The sequence below is a fragment of the Gossypium raimondii genome, chromosome 5 (genome assembly GCF_025698545.1).
Source record: "Gossypium raimondii isolate GPD5lz chromosome 5, ASM2569854v1, whole genome shotgun sequence".
Taxonomy (NCBI): domain Eukaryota; kingdom Viridiplantae; phylum Streptophyta; class Magnoliopsida; order Malvales; family Malvaceae; genus Gossypium; species Gossypium raimondii.
Genome location: NC_068569.1, coordinates 24,894,436 through 24,918,875, shown reverse-complemented (window position 1 = coordinate 24,918,875; position 24,440 = coordinate 24,894,436). Strand labels below are relative to the sequence as shown.

Genomic DNA, 24,440 nt, shown 5'->3' with positions numbered 1-24,440 from the left:
TTCTAGTTCACATCAGAAAACAAAAGCCCAGCAAGTTCCGTCTTTATTATAGTTTTGGAATGAATTAAAGTGAAGCAAAAGCCCGATTAGTGAACCCAAACCTCACTTTTTGGCAGAACAGAGAGGTCTGGTTTGCTTTTTTTCTATCCTGCACTTTGCAGTGCAGCGGCCCCTGAAGTTGAAAGGGACGATCCAAGGAAATGGAAGACATAGAAGATTTGTTGGTCGGCAGCGGCGGAGCTCCTCCTGGGTTTAGGTTACCTTTGAATGCGGTTGGAGTTAACCCCAGGAAAAAGAACAAAGCCAAACCCAGCAAGGTTTCTCAAATGAATGATCCTCCCAAAATCCCTGGCACTCAGGTCCTTCTTACTTCCTAATATAATTATATTTATCATTTATCAATTTGTAAATAGTTATTCATTCTTTTTCTTTTTCAATTTCTTTGTTGCAGACTATTTATGTCAAGACTTTTGGATGCTCACATAACCAGGCAAGTCTTCCTTTTTTCTTTTCTTTTTTTTAATTTGTAATGTTTTAGGAATTAGCTTAATGGGTGGTTTTGAGCTCAAAAGAAGACCCAAAAACTGTGGTTTACTCAATGAACTGCGTTTTTGTCTTGTTGTATATATCTGAATACTAAATTCTTTTTAGCTCTTTCATTCTGTTCCCTTAAATACTTAGATTCACCAAGAGTTTGTGTCTTATATGCTTATCCATAAGATATGATTGAAATTCATGGATGTTAAATAGTTGAAATAGCTGGCACCCTGCCTTGAGCTCTTATGTCTTGTGAATTTGAGTTTATTACTTTATTTTCTGTAATAATGTGGTATGAAGGTTGATCCTCTAATTATCTGAAGAAACTTAGAAATATAAAAGAGCATACCTATATACATACTTGTATCCAATACTTGTTCTAGAGTCCAACACCTGTCAACCTATATTCGAATATCAGGTTGATCTTCCAATTATGTGATAAAACTTAAAGAAAAACTAAGCATACCCGTATGTGACACTCATTCCCTAGTCCTGGTAACATAGGTTAACACTTGAAAGTCATTGAAGATGAGAAAACCTTATATCTAACCAAAAATTGCTTTTGCAATATATCGTGTTATCTATACTAATTTAAAATCTTTTAATATTAAAGATACTAGTTGCATTGAATTCATGTCAAACCTGATCTTGTAATTGAGTTTTAACGTTTTGTTGTGAAAAAGAATAGAGGTGCAGCCCATCTCACTCATGTTCATACATCTTTCCAAGTCTAGAATTCAATTTGATTTTTTCTTTTAGTTTATCTGATACTTTGACATCTTGTCAGAGTGACAGTGAATATATGGCGGGTCAGCTTTCAGCATTTGGCTATGCAATATCTGACAATCCTGAGGAAGGAGACCTTTGGCTAATAAATACGTAAGGCTTGCACCATTGAATTAATTTAATTTGTTATTATCTTTTTCTTGATTGTCATTACCTTGTTCTCTTTTATGTTCTTTTAGTACTGGAGATAAGTACATTTATACCATGGTTTTAACAATTATGAAATCATCAAAACATCGGGTTCTCACAACCTCAGTAATATTCCTCTATTATCTGTTTCATAAGGATTTGAATGGATGTATTACTTTACTATGTGAAAAATCAATATACCCAAATAACAGTAGCTTTAAATAAGGTCATATAATCCCAAATTTGCTGAGGTTGTCATAGATCTTAATTTTTGAAAAGTTCTTCAGCTTGCTTGGGTCATTCATGGTGGAGGGAAAGATTGATGAATTCCGGTTGCCATTGGTTGTGGATAATAAACTCACTGTTGCTTTTTATGTCTGCCCATGAAGTTCAACTTCATTATTCGCTCAACTTTTCTACATTGGTTTTTTAATTATCATAAATTATTGGAATATCAAGATTATAGCAGAAGCTGCATTTCTTGAAGAGTTAAACATGAAATCTTGTTGTGTATTAACTTCTGATTAGTGTGATGATTATAAGATGTGTGAACTAGTCTGACACTAAATAAACAGCAGGCATCACAGAATGACAGACATCTGCTTCCTGCAGACGAGCCTTTGAACTTTTTTCATTTCCTAGGATAGCCGCTTACCTTTTATCATGTATTGAGGCATAAATATTTGTCTTGTCATCCTCTACCTTTTATTATTTTATTCATTCTGCAGCACATGATTGCTGATTAATAATGGTTTCATTAAGATACGTTGCATGTGGTGCTGTTATTATGTCTATTATCCTCAGAGGCATCAGAATGACCGTATAAGAATTACACATTTGTCTTAAAAAGAAATTTTGGTAACTTCTAAGAGCTGTCTCACCTCTTTTTCCACTCCACTATATTCTCTTTGTTTTAGCATTTGTCTAAACACACTTTCTTTGACACACTATATTCCCTTCAAACACTATTTTTGGTATCCATGCTTATATGTTTTAATAATTTTATCTTTTTTTCCGTTTGTTTTGCAGATGCACAGTGAAAAACCCAAGTCAGTCAGCAATGAACACGTTAATAACAAAATGTAAAAGTGCCAAAAAGCCACTGGTGGTTGCTGGGTGTGTTCCTCAAGGAAGCCGAGATCTGAAAGAGCTAGAAGGGGTTAGTATAGTTGGAGTCCAGCAAATTGACCGTGTTGTTGAAGTTGTAGAGGAGACCCTGAAAGGGCATGAGGTGCGGCTCTTGAACCGCAAGACTTTGCCAGCGCTGGACCTTCCTAAGGTTTGAACTGTTAATTATTGCTACTTCAATTACTTAAATGGATTTTTGACTATCCTAGTTGTATTGGACATATTTCTAAAGCATTGACTGGATTCTAAAACCTCCTACCTAGATAGGTGAAACAAATAAATCTATAAATTTCTTTATCAGAAAAATACAATTACAACAAAAAAGTTAGCATGGGAGAGATTGCAATAGGGAAGAGAGGTGAATTGAATAGGTGATATTGAAAGAAGCAACTGAAATAAGCTGCATTTTTTTTAGTACCAACGTGTTCTTTAGCTTTGACAATGTTCACGTGGAAATGATGTTTAATGGCTGATAGTTAGCTTTTGAATGTTGGTACCAAATTCATTGTTAAAAGTTCCAGACTTTTCCCTTAATTAAAAGTGTGGATAATTTCAAAATAGCATACAGATGATAACTTTTTACTCTTAAAGATTAATTTAACTCAAATTTGTTTAATCTTATATCAGGTCAGAAAGAACAAGTTTGTTGAGATTCTTCCGATTAATGTTGGTTGTTTAGGTGCTTGCACTTATTGCAAGACAAAGCATGCTCGTGGTCACTTAGGGAGCTACACTGTTGACAGTCTTGTAAGTAATGTAGCTGAAGTACTACACTTTATTTTTGGTTGTCTTTACTAACCTCTCCGAAATGCAGGTTGAGCGTGTCAAAACCGTTATAGCTGATGGGGTCAGGGAGATATGGTTGAGCAGTGAAGATACTGGAGCATATGGTATTTTAGTTTTTGTGTCTGCCCATGATGCCTAGGAAACTTCAGATTTAAGAGTTTTGTTCCTGCAGCGTCTATAGTTGAAAATGTTGTTCAAGTTTTCAAATACAAGCATACATGCATATATTTGTAAAGAGTAATAGTTGCATACATACATACATACATGCATACATACATACATACATGCATACATACACACACACACATATATATGAACATGTACGGAGAGTGTTCTTATAGGTCATGCAATCTTGTAGGTCGTGACATTGGGGTTAACCTACCAGTTTTGTTGAATGCCATTGTTGCGGAACTTCCTCCTGATGGAAGCACAATGCTACGAATTGGGATGACCAATCCTCCTTTTATCTTGGAGCATCTGAAAGAGATAGCAGCAGTTTTATGTCATCCTTGTGTATATTCCTTCCTTCACGTTCCGGTTCAATCTGGGAGTGATGCTGTCTTGACTGTAAGTCCAAAATTTGGTCATATAATGTCTCTTTATCTTGGCTAATGGCTTCAAGTTATTTAGTAACTAAAACAAAAAAAATAAAAAATTGTAATTAATGCAGATAAGTGTCCTTAACTTTATGCTAAATGATAATTGTCTTACTAAGTAATTTTTATTGTTTTAGGCTATGAATCGGGAATATACTGTGAGCGAGTTTAGGACTGTGGTAGATACCTTGACTGAACTTGTGCCGGGGATGCAGATTGCAACTGATATAATATGTGGATTTCCTGGTTAGTAGTTGTCTCTTTTCTCTGCCATCATTGATTTATATATATTGAAAAGCATATGTAGGGGCCTTTGTGGTGCTTAATTCTCTTAGTTTGAACCATAGGGCACTTCTATTTTTGGAAAATATTTTCCATTTTATATATGTAGCTTAATTCTAAATATGATCTCGATCAAATAAGGTAAAGAACTGATTATGGAAACCAAGGTTAAAAAAAATTGGATTGGAGATCATATGTTTATTACCTCAGTCAACTGGTTGGACTTTGTTCACTTTTAAAATGTTAAATATTTAAAAATTATTTTAATGCTAAATAAATATTAGATGCAGTAAATATTAATAAAATTATGTATTTGGCTTAATGATATGATCTTGAATATACTATTTGGGAGGTTATAGGTTTAAATCTAATTAATTACTGAGAAAAAAAAAAGAACAAAAAATATATACTAAACCGGTTCATTGATCTATATATTATATTGACTGGGATAGTCTACTGGTTTCTGGTTCAACCGGTCAGCTAGATCTGATTTTTTAACCAATGAGTGAAAACATTTTCTAGTTTTATGGAACGTTGAGGGCTAGTTTAGTATTGCTTTTAGAAAGTGCTTTTCAAAATTTTGATTTAAGATTTAAATGTTGATGTTGCTGTCAAAAAGTGCTTTTGAGAAAGAAAATCTCAATTTTAGACCTAATGTTATAAAGTAAAAGAGTATGCATTTAAAAGATGTTTAAATTCATTAATGTTATTATATCTCAGTAAAAATATAAAAATAATTTATTAAAACTCATTATTAATATTTTAATATATGAATATAAATTTTAAATATTTTAAGCAATTAACATTTAATTATTTGTAAAATTTAATTTGAATATATAAATTATTTTAAATATTAAAATATAATCATTTCAAATTCAATTCAAATATAGAATTATATATTTGAAATAAATTTCAATAAGGAAATAACTTTATACCCAATATAAATATTACATAAAATTTATTGGATTATAAATAAGGGTTAAAATAGTCATTTGACTCCAAAAGTGCTTTTTCCAAATGCAAAAGCTAGAAATTACAGCTTTTGCGTTTAGATTCAATAGTACTTTTCAAAAGCTATCTATTTAGCATTGCTTATAGCTCCACCCTAAAAGCACTTTGAAAAGCAATGAAAAACCAAGCCTAAATAAATTAAAATTAGGTATCCCTGTTTTTCTAGAAAATTAGGAAAAAAGTTTTGCAACTATTGATATGCCCATACCTAGAATAAAGGTGGAAGGTAAATATATAATTGTTTTTGAACATAAGCCGGCTCAAAACATCTCTCTTCAGTTCGGAAAGAATTACAGTTTTCTACTGATGGGAATTCTTCTGGTTACACTCTTGTCCATGGGGTTGTATGACTGCTCACATACCCTGGCCTGCTTTGGGTTCGGCTGAGCCAGGATTTTAGCACAAGCTCAGAACCAGGCGAACATAAGCTATTAGTTTATTGGACAACAAATGCTATTTGATTGGTTTCAATTTTCAAAAATCAAAATGATTTTATGTTAATATAAAATAATTTATTTTATGAGAACTCCAAGCTAGTGGTGCCCATGGCCTAGACTTCAATGTGGCACAAACCTTGTAGAGCTATTCTTGGCCAACACATGTACCTGAAGTTTTATTGTTAAAATAGTACAAAATCATATTATATTAATAGTTAATTTTAAATATATATTTAAACTAAGGTTAAATTAAATTATGTATTTAATAAAATAGTCGCTTGAGCTCTGGCTTGCGCTTTAACATCTTAGACCTGGTAGCCCAAGAACTGATCCACTCCATTCCTATGGGCTTAGGGAAGCTTTTCAACACCCAAGCCCAAATTGGCTACAAAGCCTCTCGAACCGGGCCTATGGAAAAACTTCTATCCCATCACAAATATTTTGAGTATCTTATCAGAACATTTACTCTTAAATAAGCTGCTTAAGGACTTAGTTCAATGGTTTTTTATTTAATTATAATAATTTTTGGGTCATTTCAGGTGAAACTGATGAAGATTTTTCTCAAACAGTAAACCTTATTAAAGAATACAAGTTCTCTCAAGTTCATATATCACAGTTCTATCCTAGACCTGGTATGGTGTTGGTTATTGTTCCAGTTTCTTTACTATAATTTTCTACTTCTTTTTTCTTCCCTCTGACGTTATTTTACTAAAAACTTAAAATCTTTCTTTCATTTACTAATTATTAAGAGGTCACTTGCAAGGCATATTCTGTCATGATACATTGGAGCTCATAAATTCCTTGATATTCATACATAATTACTTATGCATAAGCACTTGTATTCTTGTAGCAATCATTAGCCTATGTTTCAATGTCAAAGGCAGCTTCTTTTGTTTACTAGAAAATTTAGACAAACAAATCCTTAATGAGTAATTTAAAATTAGAAAAATTTTATTTCAGTGGTTTTTATTCCTTCTAGCAGCTACAAGGATGGAGGGTGTAAAATACAGATTTTTAGGGCTTGTTTAGTGCTGAAAATATTTCCCCATCTCCATGTCAGCTGTTTGATTTTCTTGATTTTTGTTAAGTGGTGTTACCCCCATATATTAAGTATTAGGTTTCCTTTGGTCTTATATTAAAGTTGGCCCCTTGACCTATTATCAATTGGTTTTAGGTGGGATGCAAAGCATGGTATGAAATCCTTAATTTTTTCATGTTATTCTTCCTACCTGACCCCATGGGAGGTTGATGACCCCTGGTGAGATTGTTCATCTATAGGTCCTGTGAGCTAGACATTAGGGGAGCGTTAAGTAGTGCTATCCTCCATTTGTTAAATATTAAGTTTCCCATGTTATATTAAAGTTTGGCCCCTCCACCTATTACCAATTGGTTTTAGTTCAGATGTTTAACCATTCCTTTTGCACAGGACCACAACCATCAGTACATTTTATTTCAATCTATGTTCTGTGAGCATCGCAACAGAAAAACCATAAATCGAGGAGGCAGCGTGCCTTTAGTAAGAAAATGCAACATATAAAACTATAAAGGTTAATTTTATAAAAAGTTATCTAGAAATCACCCTGAGCAAAGTCAATATAAGCCCCTAAAGTTGAAGGAACAAGAATTTTAGATTTAGCATTGTGTACATCATTTTGCAAGCATTTGCCTTTTGTGAGATGTAGATGATAGATATAATCCAAAATTCCATATGCTAGGAATAAAAATTATGTAGTACAAACCGATATAAGGTTAATAAATGAAGCTCCAACTGCCTAATTAGCCAATTAACATTGATAGTTGACTTATTGGAGAGAATGATAATTTCTGTAGTCTAGAGCTAAACAAATTATTAGCCCTTATCTGGCTATACTAATGAGATTTTGCTAATACATTCAGAAGATTATGTAGTATTTGATTCTGATAAATCCATGTTTGAAATGGTATTAGATTCTAGATTTGCGGCTGTAATCATATGTATGTACTCCAAAAAGTTGAGATATTAAGACATCACTTGACTTTATAATTCAAAAGTTCCATCTGTTAAACAAACTATGCTTGATAGCTTACTTGGTCAATGTAAATATTGTCCATTTATTAGCTCTTAGCTATAGTAAGCTAAGACGTTCATTTGTATGATCATTCTAAAACTAGGAACTCCTGCTGCAAGGATGAAAAAGGTCCCAAGTACTATAGTGAAGAATCGGAGCCGTGAATTAACTTCTGTTTTTGAAGCTTTTACACCGTACAATGGAATGGAAGGCAAAGTTGAAAGAATATGGATTACTGAAATTGCAACTGATGGAATTCACTTGGTAAGAAGATTTGCTACTGGTAAAATAAACTTTTGCGCAACTTCTGTATGCTTCCTTGTCCTGTGTTTTGGCCCTGGTTAATCAACTAGATTTATTTTCCGATGTTTGTGGACTGAAACCCTTCTGTTGGGTTGCTTTTGCGATGGCTTATTAATGTGTTTATAGTCCTGGTGTCTTGCTCTCTGGTGAACTTGATTTCTTCTATTTTTGTTAGAAATGAACTGCCCTTGCAAGTTGCAACCCCCCGTTTAGTGTTTAATTAATTTACTCTGCATTCAATTTTTCTTCCTTTTCTTCTGGGTTTGATAGAATGCTATGTGGGAAACTTCATTTTTACTTCTGTTTTGAAAGTCTGCAAGAGTTGTCAAGCATTTCTGTTTCACTCTCTTAATATATTTCAAATTGGTACTTGGCATTTCATGTGCTCACAATTTATCTAAATGCAATTTTCAGTGCCATCTGATATCTATCTTGTGGGTGCCAGTTGTTAGAAACAGCTTTAGGCTTCAACCTTTTATTGGATATAGCTACAACTTGTCACTTTATCAAAAGGCTTTATCTAATATCTAAGCTCATATTCATTTCGTTATCCCAAGGTTGGCCATACGAAGGGATATGTGCAGGTTCTCATAGTTGCTCCTGAAACTATTTTGGGTACTTCAGCTATCGTGAAGATAACATCTGTGGGAAGATGGTCAGTGTTTGGAGAAGTGCTCGAGACTCTCCCCCAAGTAAATGTAAAAATGGCTCCAAGTAAGGTTTCTAATCAGGAGAAACATTCTCCTTGCTCCAACCAGTACGACAGTTGTGCATGTTCACAGGAGCCAGAACCTTGCTCTTGTGGACCAGACATCTGCGGGGGACAGATTAAATTGGATAAATGCACGGTTTCCAAGAATGATAGTCCAATGGAAAATCGAGCCAGCAAAAATCCGATTCACTGGTTTGTAAGGAAGCGAAGGAACCATGCGCAAAAAAAGGTGGAGAATGACATTGCCTTGGGGCTAGAGAATGAGCAGGATTGGGCCCCGGGCAGCTGGGGTTTCGTTGATAGGGCTCTTCTTGTTGGAATCTTTGTCAGCTTTTTGATGATTGTTGCAGTGATAATGCATCTAGAATTCAGGACTTTACTATCAAAATGAATAGTCCTTTGCCTGAAATTCTCCTTTTGGTTTTGGAAGATTTCCAATGTCAGAATTGCCTTTTTTTTTTTTGGTACTTTTTAACACAAGTGCCAATGAGATTGAGGGATTTGAAGAACTATTGTTCATCTTATTTTTATTATATAAACATTTTCATCCTATAAATAGAAACTAGTTCTGACACTTGCAGGCACTGGCCTACAGTTCTTTTCACCTTTTTCACTCCTTTACAGCACCCATGTGGACATAATAAGCTTTCAGTCATGAAGTACACATGATAACTAAAGCAAAATCTTGAATAGCGGCCGAAAAGAATGGTGGGGTTTCATAGATAAATCTGAAGAAAGCTGTGAAAGTGCATATTCGGACCAGGAAAAGTGAGATTCTTTGTAATGGGGTAGTGGATTGCTCTTCTCTCCCCCATCTCCAGGTAAGATCTGCTGAAAGTTATTCACCGAATCATCTTTATTCACATACTGATTAAACGAATGATAATGATGGAAGTAACCTTAGTTTCTCAAATTAGCATGTCTGACTTTGATGGTAATCTCTTGAAAAAGTTGACAGGCACCGATGGCAGCTTGCTCCTGAAGCGAGGATGACGCAGCCAGTAGAGACCGAACAGAACAGCCACCACTTGGAACGGAGTAACATAAATGAACACAGCCCAGATCAAGGAAAAGATGATGAAGATTGCTGTTGCTCTTGGATCACGCCAGCTTAGTATTGCCTGAGCCCTTTCCCCTTGGCTTGCCAGATCTCCAACCACTGTCTGTACCCTACCAGCAACACTTCGCAGTCTATCATACCTCATTCGTACAATATCTGATGGTCTGGATGTTGGGAACGAGTCAAATTCTTCATCTAGCTCATCGGGGTGTGTACGATCCGCTTGTGAAAGCCGAGCATCCATATGTGGGGGATGTCTTGGTCTGAAACGGTAGTTCCATATCCCAATCACAAACAGGTAAAGGAAAATTGTAGGCAATATTAGTTCTGGGTAGCAAACAAGTATCAAGAACGAAATATGCACCAGACATGTTGTGATTGGGTTTCTCCAGTAGCAGATATCATTGAACCACTTGCAAATAGCAGTTACCCCCGAAAGAAGCGACATTATACGATTGAAATTCGCCTTGCTTCTTCTGAGACTCCACATATGGTAATCCACATCCAACATGTACTCAACCACTTCCCGCCGAAGTGGTGGCTCTGCTCTCTGCAGTCTTGCTGCCACAATCTGCATTGCTTGGTGGCGCAGCCAGTCTATGTTCATAACTGGTATAGGCTGGACATAGTGCATCTTGGGAAGCAATGGCCTACCGTATTGAGCCACCATGTTAACCCACGCAGTGCAAGTGAACCTTAATGCCAACTGAAGTTCCCCATTCTTCTTCAAACCGCCAGGTGTAAGAACCAACAAAGGATAATAATGAGTATAAACACGATCAATCTCGAGAGTCGATAGCCGAACTCTCACCTTCCCGATTCTTTGATCCCTTGCATCATCTTTGCTCCCATTGGTGTGGGAATTATCAAACACTCCAATGGTGATTACAGTGCAGGGATCATGAACTTCCCAAGTATACTGCTCGTTCCATCGAGGAGACAGAGTATCAAGAAGAGTTCTAGTCCTCACCCATTTGTTTCCATACTTTGCGACACAATATGCATCAGTCAGCTTACCATCCTTCATCTTCATAGGCTGTAAATTCTTTGCACTCAAAATCCCAAGTTCAAGAATCCCGATGCTCTGCTTCCTGAGGAACTTGGATGATGGCTGAAGATCACTGCTAAAATGTGTAGATTCATCAAGAACATGGTACCCTGCCTCAAGAAAAATCCGCAGCAAGATCTTGCTTGAGAATTTTTCTTTCTTCTTTTCACCTTCCTCTTCTGCCTTTGAAGGCTTTAGTAGATTAAACCACCGGGGATCCGGTGGCTTACCAGTTTCTAATCTTTGAGGCACTTCTCTAACTGGAATCATTGCCCTCCCTAAAATCTCATCTTTACCAGGTCCAATCCTATCGTCAACAGATACGATTATGTAATCTTCAAAAGGCTCAGAGGCAACAAACATAAGCTGATCATCCCAAACTGGATGAATGGTGCGCTGTATTACCTTTGTAGGTCTAATCTGATTACCAAGTACTACCTTAACATATGGATCCGGCAGCCGGCCTTTGTCGTGCGGGACAAGGTCTTGAGCTTCCATGACATGAACTCTAAGGTAATACAGCTTGGGGGAGAAATAAACCTTGGACCGCGTATTAGCCAAGTTGGAGTGGCTAATGTTGTGAGCATCGGAATGCCATGCCTCCGGGAACGACTCATCAGCTTGCGTTCCCATCCAAACAGCCAACATTATTTCGCCTTTAACCTTGTCACCTTTTTTATCTGCCAATCTGTACCATTGAGGAGCCAGTGGACTATCTGGTGGAACTCGAAGTGGGATTTCCATGACATCAAACACGATTTTCCCAACAAAATCATCTTTCCCAAAATCCTTATCTTTCACAACAACTTCAAGCAAGTTTGATTGCACCCTTTCCTTTGAGAATGCAAAGATTTGGTGCCATACAGGGTTTTGGTTCTTCTCCAAGTGTTTTGTTTGCCCTTTGTAGTTCCCAAGCTTCACTTCCACGTAAGGGTCAAGGCTTCCTGACATATCCATTACAGGAAGATCCTTTGCCTTAACCACATTTACATACAGGTAATGCATCTGCTCCACCAAGTCGTAAGTAGTCAACGTCTTGTCACCGCCCCTGTATCGCAATCGTGCCGCCACAGGTGGCCTAGTTTCCACCAACAGATAGTCGGGGTTCTGCCTTGGCATCTGCATATGCATCACACTAGCCGCTGGTGCTGCTGCTTTAGCAAAATCTGCTCTAATCTCCACCGCTGGTGGCTTCTCCTTCATTGGAGGCGGAGCTGGTGGAGGACCGCCAGTTCCAGTCCCTACAGAGTGAAAAGTCCTCACTTCTGGTTCTTTCCCTATAGAATGAAAAGTCCTCACTTCTGGTTCTTTCTTCTTCTTCTTCTTCTTCTTTTCGTCTACCTTGATCTCTTCATCAAAATTGTTGACGTTGTTGATCTCCTGAAATGGAGTTTCCTGGAACTGGGATTCTTGAACACGTCCACCGTTGATCTCCTGAAACGGAGTTTCGTTGAACTGGGATTCTTGGAAACGTCCAGTCTCTTCATTTTCAGCCACCACACTAGCAGGAGCCGCACGTTGTACCTGCTCCCGAGGAAGTTCATCACAGACTTGATAAAGTTTCAGTGCAATCTCGCCTTTGATATTCGAAAAAAGGCCACGTTTATCTAGCGGGTAGTGCTGCACGCTGGAACCGGATTCCGACGAGGGGACGGAAGCCCCCGAAATCTTGACTCGGCCGAGAAAATTCCGATGGTGACCATGATTGCCTTTCCTATCATTATAAACAGTGACATCAATGGTCTTGTACTCAAGATCTCCGGGCTGGCTTATATCAAAAACAAGGCTTTCATGCCAAGAAGGGTTAAGATCTTTGTGCTTGGTTTGAGTCCTCTGACGTTGGCCATCAAACTCAACTTCCACGAAGGGGCTTGAAGAACCCTGGTCATCTTTAGGCATCAAATCGTAGGCATCCACCACTTCAACAACAAGCTTACTCATGGTATAAAGAAAATGGGAAAGAGCTGAAATCCGTGGGAAGAATTAAGGAAATGAAGAGAAAGAGAAGAGTAGAAGCAAAGGAGGAGGAGAGGAGATGTTCATTGCGTTGGAGGAGTGTAAAGACAGAAACATGTGTTGAAGGGAGAGAAAAAGAAGAAAATGGGGAATTGGCATTTGGTGGAGGGGTGAGGTGGCCCCCCTTAAGTCACGTAGAGGGAGATTCTGGTGCCCACATTTGTTTCCTAATAATCTTTCTCACTAATAACAATAATATAAAGATATTTGGGCAAATGTATTATGGATCCAACTTTTTCTTCAACATTTACATCATCGGGTTCATGTAGAGATAATGTTTAGGTGGTAGAGAAGAAACCTCTATTTTCTTCTTTCATTTTTTTTTTAATTGAAGGGGGTAGATTCGGAAATTTGTGGTAGAGCTTAGGATATTTGGATGGACAATCAGACTGATAATCACGGTAATAGTGAGATTAAACTTTGTTTGAAGTCAATTGAAAATCGTAATGATGGAGCCGAAATGAATGATAGGAAGAAGAGAAATTGACTATTAAATACATTAGTTTAAAAAACCTATAAATAAAAATAAAAAAGTAAAATATAATAATTTGATTAATCGAGATATTTACATTTGTTCGATATAAGCCAAAAGAGTTATTTATGGTAAAAGAAGGGTTTCAGAAGAGTGGAGTTTACCTCACTTCAATTATAACAAATAAAAAGAATATAGTCGTTTGAAGGGCATTTTATTTATAAAATATATTTATAACATAATATTGTAGTTTTCTTATGTCGGTGGTGCGTTGGACAAATTACCTACCTACGTAGGCGAAAGTGATAAGTCTCATTTATGAAAATGGTTTTATGAGAAAAGCAAAGTTGAGTTTTAGTGCTGTGTTTACTTTTCAATGGAAATGGGCGGATCCATTATTAATGTCATGTCCTTGGCCTAAAAGGTCAACTATTTCATAATTCTGCTTTTGCCCAATTAATCCGAAAATTATAAACATACTTTGTTAGTAGAGTGATTTAGTGGGAATTCTAAGACACTGCTCGAGTTTTATTGTGGGTGATGCTATTGAAGACTCCAAGTTCCAGCCACACCTAAACCCTGCCCAAATAAGTGAATGTTTTGTTTTTCTTATAATTTGAAGATAATTCATTTTTAAATGTTGTGCATTTATTCAGAGTTGGGATCCCAAACAAAAAATCTTTTTGGAACAACTCCATAATTCACACCATTTCTCAGTTTAGGGTTATCCAAATCACGCCCTACTTATTTGTTCTTATTTTTAAACACAACGGTATTCTTAGTACTAATTATATGTATGGGTTTTAATTTATTTATGTTTTATATTAATTTAACTAAACATGTGACGTGACAATATTTGTGAAAGAAAATTTAGCTATCATATGTTAAATCATGTGACACTGAAAACAAAATGAAACAAAGATAAAAGTAAACATCTTTTTAGAGTATGGGTTGAGGCTTCCTTGTTGATATTTGAAGGACCTATTTTAGTACTATTTAAAAGATATTAATACTTCTGATATTGAGTAAGTTATAGATTTAGTGGTTTAAATTACATTTTGTCATTAAAATTTAAAAAGTTACAATATGATCACTAACATTATTGATTTATTACAATTTGGTCGCTAAATTTTAAAAAGTTAGAATATGATTATAATATTGTTAATTTGTTATATGTTGGTGACTGGATTGTTAAGTGATATTAAGGTATAATGACATATCATTTCTAAGTCAATTTGGATAACTAATCAATCTACTTTTTATGTTCTTATTTTCTTTCAGTTTTCCTTTTCATTTAATTCATATATATGCGTGTGAGAAAGAAAAGAAAACTCTTAATTGATCTTCCATTTTTCCAGAAATTTTAAAATATATATTAAACAATAAAGAAGAAAGCCGTGAATTCTTCATTTCTATATTTTGTTCTCAAACTTGTTTTACTCTTCTTCCCAAGCCCCCACAACCATCTTTCATTCCAGCACGTCAGTATTCTTTATTAAGGAATTTTTGTATTTCATTTTGTTTGGTTCTTTGGAAATAAAAAAAAGGAAAGAAAAAGTTCAAGTATATATTTTTTATTAAAAAATAGATAGAAATTAGAGAAATAAAAGAAACAAATTGGGGAAATATTAGAGATTTTTATATATCGATGTTGCATGTAATGTTTGAATTGAAGATCGAGAATGACAGCTGTTGGATATATCATCAGGAGGAATAAAAGAGAAAAAAAGAGAAAGGAAAAGGAAAATTACATAAAAAAAAACTAAATTGCTTAAAAAGACAAAGTATAGGGATTAGTTGTGTAATTTAATCCAAAATTTTCATCTGAAATGATGATATAACATGCCAATTTCAGCTTTTCATTACATTGTTATCAGAAATCAATGACACAATCACCAAAATGCAAAAAATCAATAATGTTAGTGACCATATTGTAATTTGTTAAAATTCAATGATAAAAACCTTCTTTTTTTTTGGTAAAGTGATAAAAATTCTAGGGACAGGGTTGACACTTGCTTGAACCATATGGGAAAGTGCTAGCACCTCTCTCGATATATTGTCAAGAATCTTCATACATTGATTCATATCAAAGGCCATTGTAGCCAAGCAAGCAACAACTTTATTACAGTCTCTAAGAAAATGTTGAATGGCATACGAACTTACATTCAGCAACAAATGATGAATATGTCTAATGAGGGCAGAATTCGAGTGTGAAAAAGAGGAATCCTCAATGGCTTTAATCACCTCCAAGCTATCAGTTTGTATTAATACACCATCATAGCGCCTTTTGTGAATGAGAGCTAATCCATCAAGAACTCCCCACAGTTCAACATTAAAGACTAAACATTTTCCAAATTTGTGTTGTATCCCATAATCCACTCCCCTACATAATTTAAACCATACATAAATAATTAAATTTATAATTTACACTTTATTATTTTATTAAAATAATTTTTTATACGTTCCAATTTAAATTAATATCTAGTAAACTAATACCCACAGACTGAAGTTTGAACATTGACTAAAATGATAGTGAAAAAATTAGTTATAATAAAATGAAATTATGAAAAGACTAATGCAATAGAGATTATTACACTTGGAAATTATGATCTTAGGTCCAAACTCTTCATCACATGAAAAGTTGAAGTTTCAGTACATACAGATATAGTGACATGGTCGTTTCCTAGATACTCTAAATAGTGTAAGAAAATGTTTATTTTGGTGTTTAAAAGAAATTAAAAATATATAGTTTTTTCAAACCGTTTTTGTTTTAATTTTATATTTCTAGAAAAAAACAAAAGAATTTTTAAAAGAGTATTTTGTAGTTAAGATTTGAATTTTTAGTTTTTTCTTCAAAAGTTAAATTAATTTTTCAAAATCATTTTAATTTTAAAAATAACAGTTTTCTATAAATAAATAAAAAGCAGAGATAAATCATGTGCTTATCCTACTCAAAAGGTGCTGTGATGTTTATTTAAGTATGATACATTCTAATAAGCTCGATTATAACTTAAATGATATTAGCTATATTTACAAAATTATTAAAATTAAATAATTATAGTGTTAGGATTTGGATATTTATAGCCCAAGTGATGGATAGGATCTGGATCTCCGACCTGAAAGAAGAATGTTTGTCTACAAGCATAGTCAGCTGAGGACTTCGTGGGAATGCTAGATGTTCGCAAAGATAGCTCGCACTAGAAGCTCGTAATGAGAGCTTGCGTAAGCCTCGCAGGGGCGAGGTCGTGAGCTATGTCCGCGAAAGGGATTACAAGCCCTACAAGAGATCTCCACTCATAATTAGCAGGTGCGAGGTTCATTGAGAGAGTCAATCTAAGGATCGGAAAGGAATGCGTGCTCCGCAAGCAAGTGTCCAATAAGCCAAAAGAGGCATAGAGAATGTCAGAACCAGGGACAAAGAATGTCAGTACCATTGACCCAAAGGTTGAGACAAAACAGTAGGCCCTATTGTGAGTTGTAATAGTAGCAACAGGAACATATATAAATACCCCATGTGTTTCCTTTAATACGATACGAGAAAATATTACTCAACATATAGAATAAGATATTAGAATATTTTCCTGAAATTGATTTTTATTTACAAATATATATATTTATTTTATACTAAAAAGTAGGTAGAAATTGCATGTTGATTTTAAAACTCACTAAACCCAACCACATAATAGACGTACAAGTGGTGTAAATTAAATACAATATAAAACAAGCAAAGCTCCCTTCAAGCCTAAGTATAAGGGGTAGTTGCATGCTGATGGTAAAATAATATTGAGCTACCTTCGACCCTAAGTTTTAATATTTCCCATAATGCACAACTTTTTTCTTTTTAGGTTTCATTGATTGCGTTGCCATTTAATTCTTCTTTAGAACATGTGTCCAACACCCAGGGGGTCCCCAACTTTTTAAAAGTTGCCTATCCCATTATTTAACAATCTATGAACAAAGTGGACACCCTAGCCCAATATTAATCTACTCTTTCAACCCAATTTTATTACCCTTTTTGACTCACATTTTTCTCATCTAATAAATCTTTTTTATTTTATAAAATTCAAATGGTAAAAGTAAATTATATATAATACAATATAAAGTACTCTCAACACATGGAATTTCTTTTTATTTTTTTATTTGGAAAGAAAGACGCAAAATGTAGCGTCCTTGTTCAGAGTTATATCCTATCACATACTTCATCAAATGAAAAAAAGAGCTTGTCAGAGATCTCTACCATGTGGACAATCATTTTGTTGTAATTTTCTACAGAATAATCGAAACATTTAACCGCACCCATTATTCCTAATATTTCACATATCAATTACAAAGTTTGTACTACCTATATGATCATACTTTATGAAAAATCCCATCATCTATTACTAAAGTTTTTATATTTCACAAATAAATTTTATTATTAAAATAAATAAATATTTAAAAAAACATAAAATATTTTTTAAGATTATTTGTAAAATAAAAAAATTACTATCAACTAATCCTTCCTATAATGTTAATTATTGGATATTTTTCGGTAGCCAATTGATGCTGTTTTCAACATTTTGAGTAATTGTTTGTCGACTTCTATGAGGGACCGGAATCCATAATTTTTACAATCACCACCCCTTTTAGGAATCACAATGTAGGTAAAAAATAAAACATATATTTTCTATTTTTTAAAATATTATTGGTTTAGTTTTATATTTATTTAATAAACAATTTAATAGTTTCAATTTTTTAGATGGATGTTGCTTTCTGGATTAATAAATTAAGTGAATGTAAATTTAAATATTTTAAAATTTTCAGCCCTATGATTATTATTATTGTAAAATATTTTAAAATTTTCAAAAGCAAAGTATTTTTGGTGTAGTGGTTTAATTTTTTTAATTAATAAATATGATAATCGGTATTGTATTAGTAGTAGCGGTACTAGTTGGTATGTTTCTTTTCGATTTTCAATGGGTATCAAGTAATTTAGGTTTCATTTGGTCAATATTTTGGTGTGTTTTGACTGTTTCTATATGTTTTGACTTGTTTCAATCAATACCGGCTTGTATCAGTACATACCAGGTCATACTAATTGGTACAAAATTTTGATATGTTGAGCCTAACCTTTTTTTTTTTACCTTAAGTATTTTAAAATTTACATTTAAGCTATAAATGTAGTATATTAAAATCTATAGCTAAGTTGATGTCACGAGTCAACCAGATATCAACTTAGTCAAAAAAAATGATTAAAAACTCATTCTTTTTACAAAGTAATAAATATGAATTAGTATGGTCTATCCATGCTTCGCATTGGGTTGATTATTTGCTTATATCAACTTATAGTGTAAAATTTTGAAAATTAAAATACACTCCAAGCAAGATTTTTTAAAACTAAATCGGTGATCGAACGGGTTAGGTTACTAGTTTGTATAGTTTGATTGAATAAAACATTAAAAAAATATTTAAAAAATAAAAATTTAAATCGATCGATTTTTTAACTTGGTTCAATCGATCCGTATTGGTTTGCAAGTCAATTAGTCTGATGCCGCTCTCCAGGCAGATACCCCAACCGGTTCAAACAATCATGACTCTAAGTCTATACACTTCGTACATTTAGAATTTAGTCCTCCTACTTTTATTTTCAATAATTTAATCCCTCTACTTTTTGGATTTATAAATCTACTTTCAAATTATATATAATCACATAACATTTTAATTGAAAAGCTATCAATACTCACTATTTGAACTAATTAATTACATTATAAAAATATTAAACTAATTGTTGGAATTTGTATTGCAAATTTAATTATTGATGAGCACTTATTTAAATTTAGTAAGTGATGATTTATCATTCAATGGATACATTTTTATGGGACATATTTCTTCTAAGAAGTATGTCCAACATGAAGGGTTGTGACTCTTCAAAATAGGATCCATTGAGTGCATATAAATAGAGGGTCTATGGTACTCACAAAAATTATTACAATCAATCATATTTTCAAAAATTAGAGTAAGAGTTAGGGAATTTCTTGATTTTGCTAAACAAAGGAAATTCAAAAGCTTCGTTGTATTCCGGGAGGACCTTTGTCTTAACCCTCTAGCAACTTTGTGTGGAGGCAAATAGTTCTCTTTGGAAAGCGCCACCTGGACCTCGCAGTCTACTGTTTAATTCAATATCGTCTTTGGATCTATTTTCTCCACTCAATATATCCTACACTAATTAATAACATTATAAAAATGTAGAGGCTAAATTTTATTAGAAACTAAAGTATAAAGACTAAAACTCAAATTTAAGCATGTTAAGAGGACCTTACTTTAATATATAAATATAGAAAAACCATGGTAGGTGTGTGCCATATGTCGGCATGAATAATATTGTTAGGACCTTACTTTAATATATAAATATAGATTACTATGAGATGTTTTAGGGCAAAGCTAAAAATGTAGGAGACGAATAATATTAAGGTTGCAAATGAATCAAAATTGAATTAATAATACTATGTTTGTTTATTTTAATATTATTAATGTTGATTAAAATTTTAAAATCATGTGTTAGCACTCCATTTAAAATTATACGTGTGAATGTTTTTCATTTAAATTAGATTATTTATTGCGGACATTAAACCAACAATTTTTTTGAGAGTTGAGACATTTCAAACAAAACAAGATGATTATTTAAAATGGATGGGAGGATCAAAATTGTGTGAAAATGCCAAAAGTTGATGAAACCATATCAACATATTTTTTGTTAATTAATTGTTATCTATCTACTATTTAAAATTTGAAATCAATCATAAATTGAAACATAAAACTAAAAGAAAATTGACAACCTACCCATTCTTTTATTTATTTACATTAATGGATTCTTATATTTTCTTTCAATCCTATGATTGAGGTGGGTGGAAAGAGTTGTCAAAACACATGTGGTTCTAATAATTTAGTGTCACCTTTTACGAAGTTATAGGAATGTCTTTCTATTATTCAAATAAGTAACATTATTAAAACAAGAATGTTACCCTCAATCGAGTCACCAACTCAAGATTAATGGTAACATCATAAAAAATATTTTAATCTAATTTTTTCATTTTAATATCGTAAATATTTCATATATTATTTTTAATTCACTTCAAATATTATGATTTATGATTTATTATATGTTATATTTGTGTACAGAAAGATTTTTAATAATAAAAAGGAAAAGAAAAGAAAAGAATCTAGAGAGGGTTTAGGAAGCATGTGCGTGCTTTGTCACATTTTCTATATATTTTGTTTGTTTCATCAAACTCGTACGAATGGAAAGGCACATGCTACCTTTTCGATTCCTTTTCTTCCATTACATTATTTCTTGGACCGCTTCATATTTGTTTGCTTTGTTTTATTTAAATTTTAATAATACAACTCAATTTTTAAAAGTATTATATTTTAATTAAAATTAAACCAAAATATTTTTCTTAATTAAACTTTTAAGTTGTACACGAAAAGAACAGATAAACTAAAATTTGAACATCAATTTTTCATAGTTGTAAAATGATGATTTTAGGCACAAGTAGTGATATCTATGGTTAGGTCCGATCTTTTTTTTTATAATGATTTATTTAGTTTTTAAATTTTATAAAAAAAATATTTTAGTTTTTATTTAATTTTAATTTTTAATTTTTAAATTTACATTTTTTGTCAAATTTATCTCAAAATGGATGGAAAAGTTAATGATTTTTAACTTTGTTGATGTGACATACATTGGATGACACATAAGCGTTTAATTAATTTTTAAAATTTTAAAAAATTATTTTAAAATTTAAAAGTCATTTAAATTATTCAAAATTATAAAAATAAAAAAATATTTTTAAAATTAATTAAATGTTGATGTGTCATCCATGTGAAAATCTACGTGTATGCCACGTCAACAAAAGTAACAAACGTTAAACTTTTTCATCCATTTTGAGACTATTGACAAAAAAATACAAGTTTAAGAGTTAAAAAAAACAAAAAATTAAATGCATGACTAATATGATTTTTTTTGCAAAAAATTCATTATGCTTTTCTTATTATCCATTATTCAACTTTTTCAAAATTTGATAATTAGAAATTTAATTTAATTGAATAAAAAGTGATACTGATTATATATACTTAGTTATGCAAAGATTGCCCGACTATTTGGTTTCCTTTGAAAGTGAAAACGAACAGCACATCTTGCGAGAAAAGGGGTACTGATGAATGTATAAAACTAGGATCTAATCTTTAGTTAATGGATGCGGGGTCATTTTTCTTCTCGACCCTGGAAGGCTGGATGATACAAATATTAGTGGAAGTATTATTTGCTTTGATAATATTATCCTTAAAAAGGGGACACTTCATGGTTGAATATTGGAAATAATGACCAATATTTTATTGTAATCTTGAAATAAATACTCATGGTTCTGGAAAGGAATAAAAGCCAGCTTTCTTTTGTTTATTCCATATGGAATTTTGTTAACTTGTATGGAACACATAAAGAATGTATTTTTGTAGAAGGTTTCAAAATGCTTGAATTCTGAATCAATCCTAAACAAAATTATTGCTTGTGGACATACGTAAATGTAAAGCTCCCACTTCCAAACAATTTGAGAAGTCAAAAAGTTATGGATACGGATGTACTTGGCTGAATTACAATTAAATCCTAAATTCTAAAATTATTAAAATTTTCAAACAATCATTCACTACAAATTTATTTGTATCATTTAACTTATTCCTCAAAATGTAAGCTCGATCTCTCAATTTTCTACTTGAAATCACAATGATACAAATGGAGAAACTCTCTTGGCTTATCGAAAGAAACTTGGATGATGTTTCCAATATGGAATAGAGTGTTGGATCATATTGAAAAGATGTTTTCTTACCTTCAATCAAATTCTAAAAGATGTTTACCAAATATAGTAACTTACAAATATTTTCAAATATAAGCTAATTAAGATTTTAATTATAAAAAATTATAATTCATGGCTCTAATTTCATGCAATAAGGGTTAATGATTTGTTTATTCATTTTATTTGTTTGGAACCCAGATCATGAATTCATGAAAAATTGCTTTGTTTAAAGTGGAGACTAATCAACCAACTTTTTGCAGTCTTAATCCAAAGTTATCATATGTGATAATTAATTCTATTTGTATACAGATGATTTCGGTTGGTAATTGCGTCTTTTCCCAACTTATTTTATCAATTTCAGGCTTCAGCTTACTTAATATTTGATTTCATTGAAATTTTGGATATTAAATAGATAGTTTTAGTATTAAATAGTAATTATAGAAAACTATAAAAATATATAATTGATTTAAGCTTAAATTTTACTTCTAGTTTATGAAAGTTATGGATTTAGTCCATATACTTTAATCTGATCCGTTTTAATTCATGTACTTAAATGAATTTTAAAATTTCAATTCTCACCAAATAATACTAATAAATTTGTTAAGTGCAAATTACTTCAAAATATGATACGCCAAACATATTATTATATGTGTAACACTATATCCGATTATTATTTTCACATATTACTCACTACAATTCAGTTAATGGATCCACCATTATTATTTATACCAAGACTAAAATTTCAGGATTCGAAAAAGTATAGGGACTTAGAATGTACAATTGGAGAAGATGGACCAATATACAATTGTACGCATAGTGTAGGACTAGTAATTGAATTTAACAAAATAAATTTAACTGCTTATGTTTGGATTAGGACTAAAATTTCAAATTTTAAAAAGTACAAGGTCTAAAATTGACTATTTCAAAAAGAAAAGGATTAAAATTGATCAAATTAAAATATAAAGACTAAATCCATAACTTTCAAAGTATATGAACTAATAGTAGAATTTAGCCATTGATTTAATGGTGTAGTTTTAATATAAAATTTAAAATTAAATCCAATTATCATCAAAAAATTTAAAATATATATACCAGTCTAAAATTATTTTTCTAATCTAAACTATTATCTCTTAATTGAGTTGGTGTCACCCCAATCGGATCACCAACTCAATTAGAGAAATTATGGAAACGCCTTGCATAATTAAAATAAATTATATTATTCGAGTGTATTTTAGTCTTTTTATTTAAAAACAATAAATATATATATAGTGAGATTTGAACTTAAACCAATTTTATTAATAAAACCTTTAATTTACCACTTAGCAAAAACTTTATTTTGAAATTTTTATATATTTTAATTTTATTATGCATACTTCATTACCTTCATCAATTGGATATCTATAATTACTATTAATAAAACCTCCGATTGAGTTGGTGTCACAAAGTTAACCGGTACCAACTCAATTAGGAAATGACTAATATAATTTTTTATTAAATGACAACTATTATTGTTTTGATGATTTTTTCTTATCATACATTTATATAGCTTTTAAATAAAAAAATTAAAATTAACATGTATTGGGATTGGACTCATGTTTAATAGATTTATAAACAAAATTTTTACCATTACAGATAATAATTCTTGAGTAAACTTTAAAAATTAACATTTAACATAAAATGTTTTCTCTTATCAAATTTGTGTATTTATTTATACTATTATTTAAACTCTTTGACTGAGTTGGTGTCACATTTAACCGGGTCACCAACTCAATTAGAAAAATTATAGAAATAAACTTTTGTAATTAAAATAAGAGTAAATTACACCAACAATCACTCAACTTTGAGGTAGCTAACAAAACAATCACCTAAGCTTCATTTCAGTCACTAACGTTATAAAAAAGTGACAAAACAGTCACCGATTAACAGTTTTCGTTAGTGTTTTAACGGCACAGCTAATGTGGCCAGTTAACTTGCCACGTTGGATGTCCACAATGGAAACTCACCCAATTTAAGAAGAAATTGAAAACCCTTAATAATAGAGAAGAGAAGATAATAGAGAAGAGAAGAAGAAAAAGGATAAGAGAAAAAATGGAGATGCCTGGAGTGATTCCAGTTTGCTATTGCGGAAACCCAATCGGATTCCACCCAAGATCCGATTTCGATATCGTCCAACGGAAAAACTTTGTCCCTAACCACTGTCGTAAAACCCTCTTTTGCTTTGCCTGAGCACCTTGCGTTGCCATCAAGAACGATTTTAGAGG

The 24,440-nt window shown here is 32.5% G+C and overlaps 2 protein-coding genes across 4 annotated transcripts; one reads left to right on the top strand and one right to left on the bottom strand.

Moving 5' to 3' along the window:
* The first annotated feature begins 74 nt into the window (after window positions 1–74).
* LOC105770307 (uncharacterized) lies at window positions 75–9,329 on the top strand. 2 transcript variants are annotated; one of them, XM_012591442.2, is made up of 11 exons: window positions 76–359; window positions 452–490; window positions 1,325–1,416; window positions 2,482–2,731; window positions 3,208–3,327; window positions 3,395–3,470; window positions 3,725–3,933; window positions 4,100–4,208; window positions 6,232–6,324; window positions 7,844–8,004; window positions 8,601–9,329. In XM_012591442.2, the coding sequence occupies exons 1-11, from the start codon at window positions 201–203 to the stop codon at window positions 9,144–9,146; spliced, it is 1,854 nt and encodes a 617-aa protein (XP_012446896.1). In that variant the 5' UTR covers window positions 76–200; the 3' UTR covers window positions 9,147–9,329. The 2 variants fall into 2 exon arrangements, with proteins under 2 accessions (XP_052487354.1, XP_012446896.1); XM_052631394.1 differs by lacking the exon at window positions 6,232–6,324 and having other exon boundaries at window positions 75–359.
* Window positions 9,256–13,110, bottom strand: LOC105770306 (FT-interacting protein 7). Of its 2 annotated transcripts, XM_012591441.2 has the most exons (2): window positions 10,180–13,110; window positions 9,879–10,078 (listed from the first exon to the last, which is right to left on the bottom strand). In XM_012591441.2, exons 1-2 carry the CDS (start codon window positions 12,802–12,804, stop codon window positions 10,016–10,018), a joined length of 2,688 nt encoding a protein of 895 aa, XP_012446895.1. In that variant the 5' UTR covers window positions 12,805–13,110; the 3' UTR covers window positions 9,879–10,015. The 2 variants fall into 2 exon arrangements, with proteins under 2 accessions (XP_012446893.1, XP_012446895.1); XM_012591439.2 differs by having other exon boundaries at window positions 9,256–13,092.
* Window positions 13,111–24,440: the final 11,330 nt, after the last annotated feature.